The 15,794-nt window shown below is 47.4% G+C and overlaps 1 protein-coding gene across 1 annotated transcript in view; it reads right to left on the bottom strand.

Annotated features, from left to right (window-relative positions):
• Positions 1 to 15,794, bottom strand: part of ACSS1 (acyl-CoA synthetase short chain family member 1) — a 60,324-nt gene that overhangs the window by 23,794 nt on the left and 20,736 nt on the right. The window contains exons 3-5 of the mRNA XM_047744972.1: positions 7,677 to 7,876; positions 831 to 1,006; positions 287 to 439 (exon numbers count right to left, since the gene is read on the bottom strand). Coding sequence (XP_047600928.1) covers positions 287 to 439; positions 831 to 1,006; positions 7,677 to 7,876 — 529 coding nt within the window. The remainder of the gene's footprint in view (positions 1 to 286; positions 440 to 830; positions 1,007 to 7,676; positions 7,877 to 15,794) is intronic.

The following is a 15,794-nucleotide window of genomic DNA, read 5'->3' as shown; positions in this document are numbered from 1 at the left end:
GGGGCAAAGGGGCTAAAGGCCAGCAGTGAGCAGATTAGAGACCTGGACTCTTCCAATGAGCACAGAAACTCAGGCCCCACATCCACCCATGCAGAGTGCCAGAGCCACAACTTAGAGCACCCCACTCCTGAACATACTAGGAGAAACGTTAGGCCCTCACACATACAAGCGCTAGGTTATAGCAGGAGTTCTAGCCCTAACCCAGGCTCTGAAGGCCCCCTACCCAGAGCCCAGCCACAAAGGTGTGACTCCTCGCACCCTCAGCCTCCCCCAACAAGGCACATACCCGATGTGTCAGGGCGGCATAGAGCAGGTAGCCCGCCTGGGTGTGGACGAGTCCCTTGGGGGTCCCAGTACTCCCCGAAGTATACAGCAAGAAGAGCATGTCCTCACTGCCCATGCTCTCTGGGGCGCACACAGGGTCCTCCTTGGCCATTTCCTGCAAGGGGGAAGACATACACAGTCCCATCCAGGGAAGTTAACCTCTGCCCCCATTCACCCTCTCTGAAAACACCTCTCACCTGATGCCTAAAGGATTTGGCAGACCGGGTTCAGTTTGCCTTTTCCATCCTACCTTAGTTCAACTCCAGATGCAGGGAACACAAAGGGAAGGATCCAGTCATTTCTATTACACTGTTTCAGTATGTTTGTTCCATCTGAGTTCCAGCTTCCCAACCACAATATAAGCCCATCAGATACCACTGGGGAACCCTGAGCACATTTAGGGGACCCAGGTTGAAAACCACAGTTTTCAACTGGGTTGAACTCAGACCCAGTGTACCCAATAATTACCCCTCTTCCTCCAACTGTACAGAGCAAAGCAAACACACCTGCTCAAGGGGGATGTCCCGATGACCCATGTGGACCTTGTTGTCTGTCCTGTGAGCCACCAGGACGTGCTGGACGGTTGGGCAGTGCTTCACAGCTTCATCCACGATCTTCTTCAGCTCCACCACGCGCCCTCCCCGGAGTCCTTGGTTGAAGGTGATGACTACCTTGCACTTGGCTAATACATACAAACAAGATTTCTGGTCAATTTCCTTCCCACTCTGAGCTTCACAGCCCAGGCTGAGGAGCCACACAGTCCAGGCCTGAACATGTGTTAGACAAAGTCCATTCTTGAGCAAAATGGGGGGATCTGGCTGCCTTGCAATCTTTGGCTGAGTACAGAAGTACCAGGCCTTTTCACAGTTCTAAGGGAGACACTTCCATCAGTCCCTGCCATGCCCTGGTAGGCTTTCCCAGGTGAGGGGCCATCACACCGTCCTCAGCCACAGCCACCATGGTGGCAAAGCAACACCAAGATGCAGAGACCAAGAAAACTGGACAGCCAGAGATCAAGCACCAATGTGTCCTGTGTGGCCCCTGTCCTGTCCAGGGACAAGAAGCTTCAATGCCAGAAACCAGAGGGTGCCAGGAGTTACAGGCCCCCAACCTTGCCTTTAGCAGATGGCCCTCCAGGCTCCACACCTGCTATTCAATGACCTGGCTAGGCTTGACCAGGTTCAGGGCAAGGATGGGAAGACTGAACCTTCCATAGCAGACCAAGGGTTAAGGCCCTGAGCAGGATACAGACACAAACTGGGCCTCAGAACCACAGGCAAAGGAATGAGATCCCACATCATGCCTCAACCTGGGATGACCCAGAGGAATCAAGGCTGCAGTGGGCTATTCTCTAACTGGCCCCTAATGGAAGAGCCCAGAACAAATACCCAGTTTTAGTGCTGACCAGCAGGGACCCACACATCCTCAGACCTTTTATCACTCTGTACCAAGAACTTCTTCCAAAGCCACAGGCAGAAGCACTAAGGATTGCCCCAACCCCAGCAGCCTTCCACCAAGGATTCATGGGTTGGAATATAAATAGTCCAACTCCATCACCCCCCAGAGGCCCATCCCTATGTGGTTCTATCACCTTCCAGGGCTCTCTAGGGGACTGAGCTCCAGGCACCCACTGTGGAAGTTTGTCTACTGGATTTCTCTTCCCAGCCCCACTCCCCAGCACCCTAGATTGCTTCCCAGGACCACCTCCCAAATGAACTGGCTACCCCTGAATGCTCACCTCAGGGTGTACTTTTGTGGGAGCCCTGACAAAGATACTATCTCCTTCAGCTTTTCTGTCTGAAAAGTGCCTTCTAGCAACACACTCATTCTTTCTTTATCCCAAGGGCCCTAGAGTTGACATGACCTTGAGAGCCACCTAAGAATTCTCTTAGCCCTTGGCTGGGTCACCCAAGGATCAGAGAAGTACTCTAGAGGCCTTGAGGAACCCAGGAAAGTGTCATCCAGCTCTGCACAGCAGGGCACCCCAGCGGCACATTCTTTGCTCCTCAGACCTGGCCACTGGTCACCCTGGGGAAACAAAATCGGTTGGGTGTAGTCTGTCAGAGATCACCCTGGCCTACATCCTGGGTGCTGAGATTGGTCCAGGTCAACTCCCTATGGGGCAAGAAGGGAGATGATCCAGCAGGTAGAAAGAACCTGGCCTCAAGGGGGTGAGAGACAAAGAAAAATCAGGACCCCCTGGGGAGTCCCCGTCCATCCCAGGTGCATTATGTGGATTATAGCTCCACATAAGTGCATTATGTGGATTATAGCTTCTCCACAGCCTACCATGGCACAAGCCTTGCTCCTGGCTCTCATTTGCTGGAGGCTTTCCACCCAAGCAGTTCTCTAGGGCAGGAACCTGCATCGCATGCCTAGTCTCTAGGAGGTGCTTGAGGACGTGTTTCACTCTGTGGTTTCCCCCGAAGTTCAGTGACGGGTACAGGGTTTGTGCACAGCGTCAGGGCACAGGCCAGATCAGCATGACACTTTATCTGGGAAGCTTTGATTTTTACCTCCCTGGCTTTTGAGCAGGTATTAGCATCTGTCTTCATGTTTTACTGCTCCTATAGCCAATTACCATAAACTTAGTGGCTCGGAAAACCCATATTTTATTTCACAGTTCTCTAGTCCAGTGAGCTTGGTGGGGTTCTTTTCTTGAAGTCTCATGCCCAAATTCAATGTGTGAGGGAACAAAGCTCTCATCTGGGGGCTCTGGAGGAGACTCTGCTTCTGGGCTATTCAGGGTGTTGACAGAACTCAGCTCCATATAACTTCAAGACTGAGGTCCCCATTTCGCTGATTTTTCATTCTGTCAGCCAATAGTCGTTCTTAGCCTTCAGAGCCACCTACCTTCCCTGGCTTATGATGTTCTTTATCATCAAAGCTAACAAAGGCAGATCAAGTCCTTCTCATGCTTTGACCTCCCATTCTGCCACATGTCCTCTGCCTCCAGCCAGAGAAAGTTCTCTGCTTTCCAGGGCTAACATTTTTAGTTTGGGCCCACCTGGATAATCCCACCATTTCAGTGCTAATCCCATTTGCCAAGCCCTTTTGATGTGTTAATTAACATATTTCCAGGTTTTGGGGGATTATGGTGCAGACATATGTGGGGGCCATTACTTCCTCCTCCCCCACAGCCTCTCAGAATCATTCTGCCCTCCACCCTCCCCACCATACTACACTCTCTTTCCACTCCTAATTCATCCTAAAGCAAGAGGGAATATAAAGGGAAGAGGAGTGGTTAGAGTCTGGAGGCCAGGCCAGGGGACAGAAACTCTAAAATAGAACATATTGACTGAATGGCCGCCTAGCTCATGATGAGTCCCTGGTGGCCATGCTAACACTCCCACCCCCGACCCCCAGTGATGGATTAAGGAGAGCTGAAAATTCTTCCACCTGGTCTCATACTACTTCTCAAGGAGAAATAGGGTGTTGGTGTCCCCCACCTTGAATTTGGAATGACCAGACTGGTTGGATCAATGGAGTACTAAAAATGAGGATATGTGTATTCTGAACCTGGCCTTTAGGGCAATTGGCACTTTCTACTTCCATCCAAGAGAAACTGTGAGCTGCCATGCAACAGTCTGACTGTCTGTGGTTGCCCGACCTGGTCATGCAAAGAGGCCACATGAAAAAGATGCTTCACAGCCCCCAACTATGCAAGCCAACCCAGCCTGCATCCCAGATATCATGGAGCAGAGAAAAGACATTCCCACAAAGCCCATTTGATTCTTGCCCCCACAGAATCATGAAATAATTAAATTTATTGTTCTTAGCACTAAGTTTCGGAGTAGTTTGTTACACAGCAATAAATAACCAGACACTCCTCTTATTGACCCAAGAGAAGGTAAACGCCTGTCCCAACAGAGTCTTGCCATGGACTGACACCTGAATAGCTGAACGTGGAAGGTGTAGGTATTGGGTAAGAATCTCTTAATGACAAAGTATAGAGAAAGTTATAGCAGTTTCATCTGCTGAGGACCTCAGAGATGACCTGGCCCCTGTCCTTCTGTGGCCTTGTTGTATGGGATTCCTGAAGTTCTGGGACCTGTTCCAGGATCCAGCTACTAAATCTCCAGGGCCCAATGCTTTGGGCTTGTTTTAAAGAATCTTAACAGAAACACTTGGCAACCATGATAATATCCTCAGCAAAGGAAAGGATCAGCCTAGTGTAATGTGTTTTTTTTTTTTTTTTTAAAGATTTTATTCATTTACTTGAGAGAAAGAGGCAGAGATAGTGACAGAGCTAATAAGAGACAGCAGGAGCAGGGAGGAGAGGAGGAAGCAGGCTCCCCGCTGAGCAGGGAGTCCAATATGGGGCTCAATCCCAGGACCCTGAAATCATGACCTGAGCTGAAGGCAGACACTTAGCTGACTGAGCCATCAAGGTGCCGCAGCCTAGTGTAATGTTAAAGCATGATCTCTGGTGGCAGAATGCCTGGGTTCAAATCCTGGCTCTGTCACTAACCAGCAATGTGACCTTAGGCAAGTCACTTAACCTCTCTGTGCCTCAGTTTCCTCATCTTCAAAAAGAGAAGCTCCCAACAAAGAATAGCCCAGGACCAGATGGTTCTCACTGGTGAATTCTACCAAATATTTAAAGATAAATTAACATCAATCTTCCTCAAACTCTGCCCAAACACTATACAGGAGGAAATACATTCTAACTAATTCTATGTGGCCAGCACTACCCTGATACCAAAGCCAGATGAACACATCACAGGAAAAATAAAAACTATAGACCAATACCCTTCATGAATACTGATGCAAAAATCCTCAACAAAGTGTTAGCAAACTATAGCCAGTAGTGTATTAACAGGATTATGCATCAGGACCAAGTGGGGTTTATTCCTGGAATGAAAGGAGCGGTTTGACAACATGAAGAATCAAGGACATGGGTTCTCTGCTCAGCAGGGAACCTGCTTCTCCCTCTCTCTCTGTCTGCCTCTCTGCCTACTTGCTTCTCCCTCTCTATCTGCCTCTCTGCCTACTTGTGATCTCTGTCAGATAAATAAATAAAATCTTAAAAAAAATGAAAATTAAAGACAGATATACAGATCATTGGAACCAAATACAGAACCCAGCAATACGCCTCAACATATATGGCAAATTAGTTCTGACAAAGTGCCAAGGCCATTCGATGAGGGGGAAAAAAACAGTCTCTTCAACAAATGGTGCTGGTACCACTGGATACCCACTGGCAAAAGAATGAAGTTGAACCTCACACTATATACAAAAATTAACTCAAAATGGATCAAAGACCTAGTAAAAGCTAAGACTAGAAAATTCTTAGAAGAAAACATGGAGGCAAATCTTCATCACACTGGAGTTGTCAATAGATTCTTAAATAATACACCAAAATCACAAGCAAAAGAAAAAAAATGGATGATCCAGACTTTATCACGATTAAAAACTTTTGTACATCAAAGGACACTATTGAGAGAGTGAAAAGACAACCCACAAAATGGGAGAAAATAATTGTAAATGATAAATCTAATAAAGGTTTAGTATCCAGAACATAGAGATAACTCTTAAAACTCAACCAACCAAAACACCAACAACAATTTAAAAAATGGACAAAGAGCCTATGTAGACATTTCTCCTAAAACATACAAATGGAGAAGCACATGAAAAGATGCTCAATGATGTTAGTCATTAGAAAGGAGGTCAAATCCACAATGAAATACTACTTCATACACATTGGATGGTTATAATTTTTTTTTTAAGTGAAACAAGGGCTGATGAGGATTCAGAGAAACTGGTAACCTCATACATTGCTGCTGGGAATGTGAAACAGAGAGGCAACTTTGGAAAACAGTTTGCAGTTCCTCGCTAAGTTAAATACAGATTTACCACGTATGCCAGCAATTCCATGCCTAGGTATATGCATGAAAAATTGGAAGAAGGTGTTCTCATAAATGTTCACAGCAACTCTATTCAAAATAGCCAAGATGTGATATGTTAACAAGTCAAATGTCCATCAACAGATGAATGGATAAACAAAACATGGTATACCCGCACAGTAAAATTTTATTCATAGAAAAGGAAATGAAGAAATGATACATGCTACAACACGGATGAACCTTGAAAACACTGTGAGTGGTCACAGAAGTCATATACAAAAGGCGACGTATCACATGAATTCATTCTATGAATTACCCAGAATAGGCAAATCACTGACACAGAAAGCAGATTAGTGGCTGCCAGAAGCTGGATGGAGGGGGAAACAGGGAGTGCCTGCTTAATGGGTATGAGATGTCCATTTGGGGTAATAAAAAGGGTCTGGAATAGACAGTGATGATGGTTGCACAACACTATGAATGTGCTTAATGCTACTGAGCTGTATACTTTAAGATATAATAATAATAAAAAATGGGGGAAGGGAGAAATAGGGAGAATATTATCGCCTATCATATTTATGAAGACTAGTTTAGTTAAATTAAAGGAGAGGACTTTTGCAAAGTGCTTAGAACAGTACCTGGCACATGGTAGGTGCTACAGAGTTGACAGAGAGAAGGAGAAATGAGTGACAGCACCAACCCTTGAAAGTGGAGGGAGAGATGTAGAAAGGGAGCAGAAAGGCTTCTCAGTCCCTCCTAAAGAAGGTGGTCAGCTAGGGTCTAGGTCAGAACTCTGCCCTTGAACTCTGTTCACTAGCCAAAGGCAAGTCTTCAGTGAGACACAAAGAACTCCCAGTGGCCGCCCCCCCCCAAGCATCCTCCTTGGTGAGCCAGCTCAGGGAGCTCTCCATGACCTCACTGAGCAGGGGTCAGACCTCGCAGACATGAAGTCACCATCCAGACACTCAGCCCTCCCACACCAGAAAAAGGAGGGAGACAACATTGTTCTGGACACTGTTCAGGAGACTCTGAGCTACCTGCAGATAGAAATCCTTAAAGATGCACCATAAGCCCCCACACCTGACTCGGGCCTCTGGAAATGGTCTGCCCCATCCTTCCTCATGACAGAAGACTTTTAATTGTTGACCTGGGAGACATTCCCCATACATCCCCAGCCTCATGTCGCCCTACACATTGCTTCTTCCACCACAGCCATTCCAGTCACCTCCAAGCGCTTATATGAGTTGTGCTCCTCCCACCAAGCAGCTGAGACCTACGCTGTTCCCTCCAGCTGAAGTCTTCCTTTTTCACCTGATTAATCCAATGCCATCAGATCTCAGCTCACAGAACAAATGCTCATTCAGCCGTGTCCTTGTCTCTGGTGGTATCTGTCATTCGTCTGTGTGATTTTTATTAATGTCTGTCTCCACTCCCAAGTCGCTGATGGCCAGGCCCCAAAGAACAAAGGCCAAGGGGCCCCAGGTTTCTCCCTCCCTTCCAGACACTCACCATCATTGATCCTCCCAGCCAGGGACTCTGCACTGAAGCCAGCAAAGACCACGGTGTGGACAGCTCCAATCCTGGCACAGGCCAGCATTGCGGCCACAGCCAGTGGGGAAACAGGCATGTAGATGGCCACACGGTCCCCTCGACGGATGCCATGTCTCTTCAGCATATTTGCCAGGCGACACGTGGTCTCCAGCAGTTCCCTGAAGTACAAGGAAGAGAAGGCCATCAGAGATGGTGAAGGGCCAAAATGCTGAGTGATTTGGGGAGCATAATTCTGCGAACAGTACTGTACACCCAGCCAGGGCCCGGAAGACAGTAGGTACTCAGTGGCTTGTTGCACAGCAAGTTCTTTTCCAGAAAATAATGTTTTCAACTTCGCAGGCTAGTACTAGTAGATTCATGGCCACATTACCGTGGTCAGATGGCTGTCCTTGGGTTCACTCACAGCAGGGATTCTCAGCACAGGGGGCCAAAGCCTAAATTGTCACATCCCTGAGACGTCTCGAAAGTCGAACGGAAAGGTCCGCCCCCAAAAGTGATTTCCTAAGACCTTTAGTGGGGAAAGTAAGGCCCCCGTTTTCTGAATCAGCACAGCCCAGTTGCACCAAGCAAGGCTCTAGCCGGGAGGCCGCAGCTCGCGCAACAGACTCCCAACCCCGTGTAGCCACGCTGAATCGAAGCAAAGGCGGCCGAATGATAATCACCCACCTGTAACCCAGAGGCAGGGAAGGCAGGGAACGAAAGCACCTCATTCTTCCCAGTTGCAAGGCACCGAATGCACGTGGCACTTTGAAGACGCAGGGCCCGCCAGATACACAGCCCCTCCTACCTCTCCTGTCCACGTGACCGTCCCTCCATTTCTGGACTAATCACGAGGTTCTGCCTGCCAATCAGAATGCAGCATCTCCCTAGAGAAGCAGACTGGCTTAATGCTTGACACGTGACCCAATCTGCCCAATCAGAGTCAATGACACTCAACTCCGGGAACAGGGACTATGCGCCTTAAAGCGCCCGCTTGTCTGGAATGGAGCTGGGAGGGGAGAAAAGCAACCTGGGGAGCTCGACGCTCCATTCCCTATGGTTCCAGCGGATGGGCCAACTGACCCCTGACTATGCAAATAACCAATAATTTTACCCGTTTTTCCTGTGATTTGATTTTAATTTATTTAATCACAGAACTAACAGGGAAAGACAGAATAAGGGGCAGCCAACCAAACTAACCTCACCCACGCTCTGCATCTCCCCGAGGGGTCTGAGTGGGGGCTGGGGGCAGCGCCGACTTCTGCAGGCCGTGGCAGCCAGAGACTGGACGCTCTGAGCTCTGCAAGTCCCCTTACAAGCGTGTGCCTGCTTCCCCTCTGTTCAAAAGGTCCTCAAGGTAAGGGCTCTGAGAAAGGCCAAGCTCAGCAAGAGGCCGCCTAGAAACACCAGCGGAATGAAGATGAACACGCCCCATTTCAGGCAGAGACTTCAAGGGGACTTTTGTTTCTTCCCAAAGCCATCCTGCATGGAGACCTGATGAGAACCAGATCATAATTCCAGCCTGCACTTGGCCTCGCAACCAGTAACTCCCGCCCAGACTGGCTCCAGCATGCCTCTTCTGCAGGATTTCATCCCCCGCTTAAAGCTTTCAGGAGGACAAAGACCCCATTCAGTGGTGCCCCACCCACTCCTTGCCTAAGTTTATGTTGAAAGAAAACGTACTTCCTGACAGACCTCAGCGCCAAACCCGGGAATCCAGAACCTGGGAACATCCATATTAAGCCAGGGAAGGAGGCTGGGACAGCCCGTGATAGTATGGAAGAGGCAGCTGTGGTCAATAATGCAGGAGAATAACTCAAGCCCAGTGGAGACACCATTTTCATAGCTAAGGATTTAAGCCTCTGGGCAGTGCTCAGGGAGATGGAAGCTTAGATATGTGTTACACATCAATGGTGATGAAATTCAGTCCTCACTCTGAAGACCAAAGGCATCAGTCAGAAGTCAGGGAACACAAGTGAACTGTCTAGACAGAAGAGCCTGGGTTAGTTTTCTATAGTGGCTGCATTAAACATGGCAGCTTACCTTTCTCAACTGCCATGCAGTCATCTGAGAAACGGCAGGTGCCATGCAACTTGTGTACCTGTCAGAAATGTTAGTGAAAAGCATCACCCACCCAGGGCCCTGCCAAATATTTAGTAGGTATTATCTTTCCCATTAGATCTCTTTGTCATCATTTTCTAAAATTCTAAAAATCTAAATTCTAAAAAAAATATTTCTAAAGTCATGTAACGGTGAATTCCTAAGATGCTAAAAATTCCATCCAGACACTGTGGAGATGAGAGTGAAAGTGTCCTACAGGATCACAGTTCTGACTAGAGAGATGAAGGCACATGCATGAGTGTGTGAAGGGCGTTTTACCTCAGCTTGGTGCAATAGTCTCTGAGGGCAGCAGGGAGAACTTTCTGGACAGATTGGCTGTGGTGAAGAGGAGCAAGGGTGCAGCAGTATGAGTCACCCCTCTACTATAGGAAAGTTGAGCCATAGCCCTGGAAGAGGGTCTGGAGACTAAGCTGAGGCAACCTATGGGTTCCCTGGAGGATTGAGAGGCATCAACTGTGTGCTGCACCTGGAGCTGGGTCCAGTGGGTCTCAGACTCTTGCTGCTACAACCAGGGGAGCAGTTTCTGATAAAGAATTTGCTCTGGGTAAATCTCCAAGCATGTTCCCCTTTCTATCCACTCTGCCAAGGCCATAAACCTGAAAATCAAAGGGCTCCTTGAAGGTCAGATGGTGCAGTCTGCCTTGGGGTCCAGAAATCTTATTGCTACACTCTTGTCCACAGTGGTCCAGCCTCTGCTTAAGAATCATACTGCTGGAAGTCGCCACCTCATAGAGCTCTCTCTTGCTCTGTCATTTTAGTAGAGAAACAGTCTTTCTAAAATTGGACCAAGTTCTGTAGCTGTACAAATTCCACACGTTGGTCCTAGCTCAGCTCTTTAAACCTGAATAAATCTAGTTTTTCATTCAGTGGCAGCCCTTCAAATCTCTCAATATCCTCCATACTTCCAGGAAGCCTTTCTTCTCCAAGTTCTCTCATCCAGCCATCTATGACCCCACGAACTCTCTATAGATATACCTCCAGGTTACCAAATTGACCCCCACATTCTCATTGTGTCTCTCTAGAGCAGAATATCGGCACCCAGACCCTTGATCTCAACTCTACACTTAATAATGTAAATTAAGAACATGTTGATTCCTCCACACTTTTGCCATTGGAAAATAAGGTCAGCAAACCTAGGTCTTCAAATCATTGAAAAATAAATGTTATTTGAGTGATCCTATCATCCCACATATTCAAAAAGTGTCCAAAAGCATGTTCTTGGATATCTGTGACTTCTCAGAGACTCCCATGAACTGTTTCTGTATCAAAAAGATAATGCAGCCACTTGGAGGTTGGTGCTTCAGTTTGTCACTGCAGGAAATACTAGCTTCCTTATACCAACAGGGTCTTCCCAACGGATAGCAGCTTTCAGCTTTCTGAGAAATGATCTTACTGAAGTTAGTGTTATATTTTCAAGTGCAAAGAGAAAAGTAACATTTGTTATTAGGTATTGACCAAGATATTTAAGTTTGTCTGCAATGTAGACTCTTCAGACCTAAACCTTCAATATGAACATATGCAAATAATGTGCACAAATACATAAATTTGGCATGGTGTTAGTAACTGCTAACGGGCCTTGCTTGGGAAAGGGAGAAGACTTTCTATAGCCAACTATTAAGCAGGGAATAATGTTTATCCAATGCTAAAGACATAATCTGACCTCAAGTATTTGTAACCAACATGATACCTGCCAATGTCTCAGCCAGTATAAAGGCCCCTGGACCACCTCAGTCCAAAACAGGACACAACTGGAAATCAAGTTCCGAAGAAAGACAGGAATAAATACACTGGTATTTATTTATTTATCTATATTCTAATTAAAGCTTTTTTTTTTTTCATGGAAAATATCTTTATGTCCTAGCATTTCCCAATGACAGCCCAGGGAAGTAAGATAGGCCGTGTGTGTGTTTTGTACTTAAGAAATAAACAAATTGAGAATGCATGATTTGCTCACTTCCCACAATTACACTGGCTCTTAGTGTTCATTAAATAAATACCACCTCCACTGTCCATCTATCCCCCTAAGTACAAACTTTACTTGGGCGGGGATTTGGGGGTTACTCCCTTCTTCCTAGGGCCTACAGCTGAGCCTAGTTCATAGAAGGCTCAGTAAATATTTGTGGAATGAATGGGAGCAGCAGATAAGTGAGAAACGACAAGGGCTCTGGCAGGTGCAGGACTCCTCAGGCCTGTGCTCTCACTGTGAGTGCCTGTCAACTCTGCAGACGCCTTCCATCTCCCTGAAGGGAGAGAGGGTGAGGCTGGCCAGCCCATCAGCATCAGACAGGCAGGGAATTGTCCTACTCCTCTGACAGCAAGTGAGAGGGACCGCTCCCACTGATAAAGCACCCAGAGGTCCTTCTCAGTCTCTTTTGCCAATAAAGGAAATAAACCCAGGTGATCATGTCGATACTGTGTATGTAAGGCCTGTGACAGACACAAAGCTTTTCAGAGTCCCTGCTCTCCTCCAAGCCTGGGTGCTGACGAAGAGGAGGGGTCGACTCCAGGATCTAGATGCAGAACTTGAAAGGGCACTCAGCTGCTGTTCTGCAGTTCAGCATTTTCTTCAGCAAGCCACTTCTGGAAGATCGGGTAGTAAAAGAAGAAAAGGAAGCAGAACAAAGCAGGAGGGCCCTTTTCTCACATGGGGCTTGCGTGGAGGGATAGGCAGGACACGTCGATGGCTCATGAATTGTGTCTCAGAACCAGGTCTAGGGACAAACTCCTTCCTTCCAGACAGACTCCTCTGACCCTGACATTATTGTAGCCACTAACTCTGATTTGATGATGATAAAATTTGCTCACTCTTCTGGGAGTGACTACTGGGAGAATAGATGCCCAGGAAATTCAGCTGAATGGGTTCATAAATCAAGTATAAAATTCCTTGCACATCATTATTTGATTTCATGACCATGACCTTGAGTAAAGAGAAGATGCAATGGAATATAAAGTAGTAGCCACACTTAAAGATGTAAAATTTCCAAAGCTGCTATTTGCCAAGAAAGGCCCCAGATACAGGGTTTTCAAGAAACAATAGCTGAATTGCCACTGGTGACATAAAGTCAACCAGTGAAACTGAGAAGACTAGAGCTGCATGTTTTCTACCTTCCTTACAGAAGTGTATTTTCAAGGTGGTTCAATCAGTTGAGCACCTGACTCTTGATTTCAGCTCAGGTCGTGATCTCGGGATTGTGAGACTGAGCCCCATACCAGGATCTGTGCTCAGCAGGGAATCTGCTTGAGGATTCTCTCCCTCTCTCTCCCTTTGGCTCTCGAGCCACTGCCCCCCGCCAATCTATCTATCTAAAAAATAAATAAAATAAATAAAATAAGGAATTATATTTTCCTTGAGTCTGTGCTATAATTTATGGAAAGTATTGGGCCTGGAAAGTTTATGTCAGGGGAGTGTATTGTTGGAAGCCAAACTACATCTGATCAGAGACAGGTTCCCACCCTAGTTCTCTGCACACCTGGAGCCTTGACAGTCCTGTCTGCAGCAGCCTAATAACAGGGCCCACTACCAAGGTGTTTGTGAGACTGCTGTGGTCTGAGGTGTGTGTTCCCAAGTTCCTACTTGGAAATTGTAACCCCAAAGGTGATGGTTTAGGAGATAGGGCATTTGGGAGGTGATTAGGTCATGAGGGTGACACCCTCAAGAATGGGGTCAATGGTCTTATAGAACAGATCCCACAGAGCTCCCTCACCCTTCCCACCATGTGAGGACAGAGCAAGAGGGGAGTGGCTATAAATCAGGAAGAAGGTCCTCAGTGGAATGTGACCATGCTGCTGCCTTGATCTTGGACTTCTTGGACTGTGAGAAATGAATTTCTGTTGTTTATAAGATACCCAGGATATGGTGTTTTGTTACAGTAGCCCCAACAGACTAAGACAAGGACCATACATGAAGTCTCACACACATAAGAAGGCATCCTATAAACAGTAGCTATAATTATGGTGGAAAAAGGAAATCATCATAAATCAGTGGTTCCTCAAGTGCCTCTTGCCAGGAGGAAGAATGAGAATGCCAGTTTGCTTTGGTGTAAGTAGCTATGTCATTGGCTCAGGGTATTCAAAAGCCTTGTGAAGCCCTCATCTGCATAGCCTAACTGCTGTGTGCTCCCCCAGTAGGTGCTGACACAAGTCCTCACCCTGAGGGGGTCAGCGGATCTGAGAAGGATACATCACACACAGTGCGCATTGCCAGTGGCCTGTAGGTTGCAGGAACTCAGCCCATGGACATTGGTTCCAAGAGGCTGGAGGTGCCATGCTCTGAGGACCTCACCTGTCTGTCAACCACCGTGTCTCCACCATATCCACCAGCCATTGCACCTTCTGCAGCCACACTTGCCACCCACTGTGAGTACAGGGAACCTCCTCTCCGTGGCCAGCCAGGACCACCTTCTGGTTCCTTCCCAAACCCCACATGCTGGCATCCAGAACACCCCTTCCTTCCTGCCCATCACCCCATTCACATTTCCTTCCCATGGAACAACCGTAACAGCTATTCAGTAAATGTCCTGTGCCCGGAACTGCTCTGACTGCACACACACATTTACCCTTCACAACAGCTCATGGTATGAGCTGCGATTCCCTCCCCCAACCTCCACTTCTCAGATAAGGAAGCTAAGGCAAACAGAACTTAACTGACTTCCCGAAATGGTCAGGGAAGGATTCAAACCCAGGCCTGGTTCCAAGGATCCTGCTTTTAAGCAGTTCCCCCAAAAGCCCTCAATGTCAGGACAGCCGGTTTTCCACGGCAAACCTTCTCAAATTTCATGATTTCTGCCACTCACCAACTCTGTTGTTATGTATGTAACATTTGGGGGAGGGTAGGTTTTTTGTTTTGTGTTGTTTTGTTTTTAATGTACATTCATTTTTAAGAATAAACTAAAAACTCTGAACTTGTTCGAAAGGAAAATTAGCATGAGAAATGTTCAAAGCTAGCTCCCTCTAGTTACATGCAAGTTACATCTTGCAATCAGGATAGAGGAGAACAGGAGAGAAGAGGGGTTGAGGGTGGCTTTTTCCTTCAGGAGTCCATGTTTGGACTCCACATTCAGGACCACCTTCCCCAGGATACACTCACTAGGCATATCCAGGTCGAAACATTCACCCAAAGTTGTTTTCTCCTGCTCTGACAAAGCCTTACATGCAGTCAGCCTCTAGACAAACCCCTGTGGAATGGAGGTAATGGTAAGACTTGAAAAAACCTCTGTCCTAATTAATGCCTGAATTCCCCTCAGACCTCAGCACTTGGCCTCCAGCCCACATCTTGTCTCCAGAAAAGAAGTTCTTCCTTTCCAGACCCGGCGTCCAGCTCCCGACCCTGAGGGAGCCAGAGGCTAGGCTGGTAGCCTTGTACAAGAGTGTGCTGGTGGACTCTGGTCCTGGACACCGGCCTAGAAAACAGCTGGTGCCCTGGCAGGACACTCGTCCACTGGCCAGCCAGGCTTGTTTACCTCCCAAGGAAAGCCACATAAGTGGTGTCCCTTCTCTGGTGGAATCAGGAACAGGATGTAGGTTTTAACTTTCTAAAAACATTCCCTTTTCCCTAGTAAAAAAAAAAAAAAAAAAAAAAAGGTATTGGATGTTTCTCAGGCCCCACTCCAGCGTGACCTGTCCCACGTGTGGCCTGGTGGGTCTTCCCACAGCGCTCCACACGAGTCCACTGAGCAGCAGGGGCAACAACAGGATACAGGGTGGCCAGCTTTAGACCAGACAGGAGTTGGGGGCTGCTCTATTTCCAGGCTTCACCGTGAGTCCACAGATCATTCCACATTAGCACGCAGAGGAAAGCAAGTAAGGAAACCAATGGGAATCTAAAGGGTATGCAGTGGGAATCCGGAGGCTTCCCTCTGGAAGAGGGAAGAATTTGGTACAACTGCCTCCGGCCCAAGCTGATTTCCTGGCCTCTGGTAGCAACTTGGAGAAACTGCTAAAAAAAAACATGGGACCCATGAAGCGCACTATTGTGCT

The sequence above is a fragment of the Lutra lutra genome, chromosome 9 (assembly GCF_902655055.1).
Source record: "Lutra lutra chromosome 9, mLutLut1.2, whole genome shotgun sequence".
Lineage (NCBI taxonomy): Eukaryota > Metazoa > Chordata > Mammalia > Carnivora > Mustelidae > Lutra > Lutra lutra.
The sequence above is the reverse complement of the archived record's forward strand: the minus strand, read 5'-3'. Positions and strand labels throughout refer to the sequence as shown.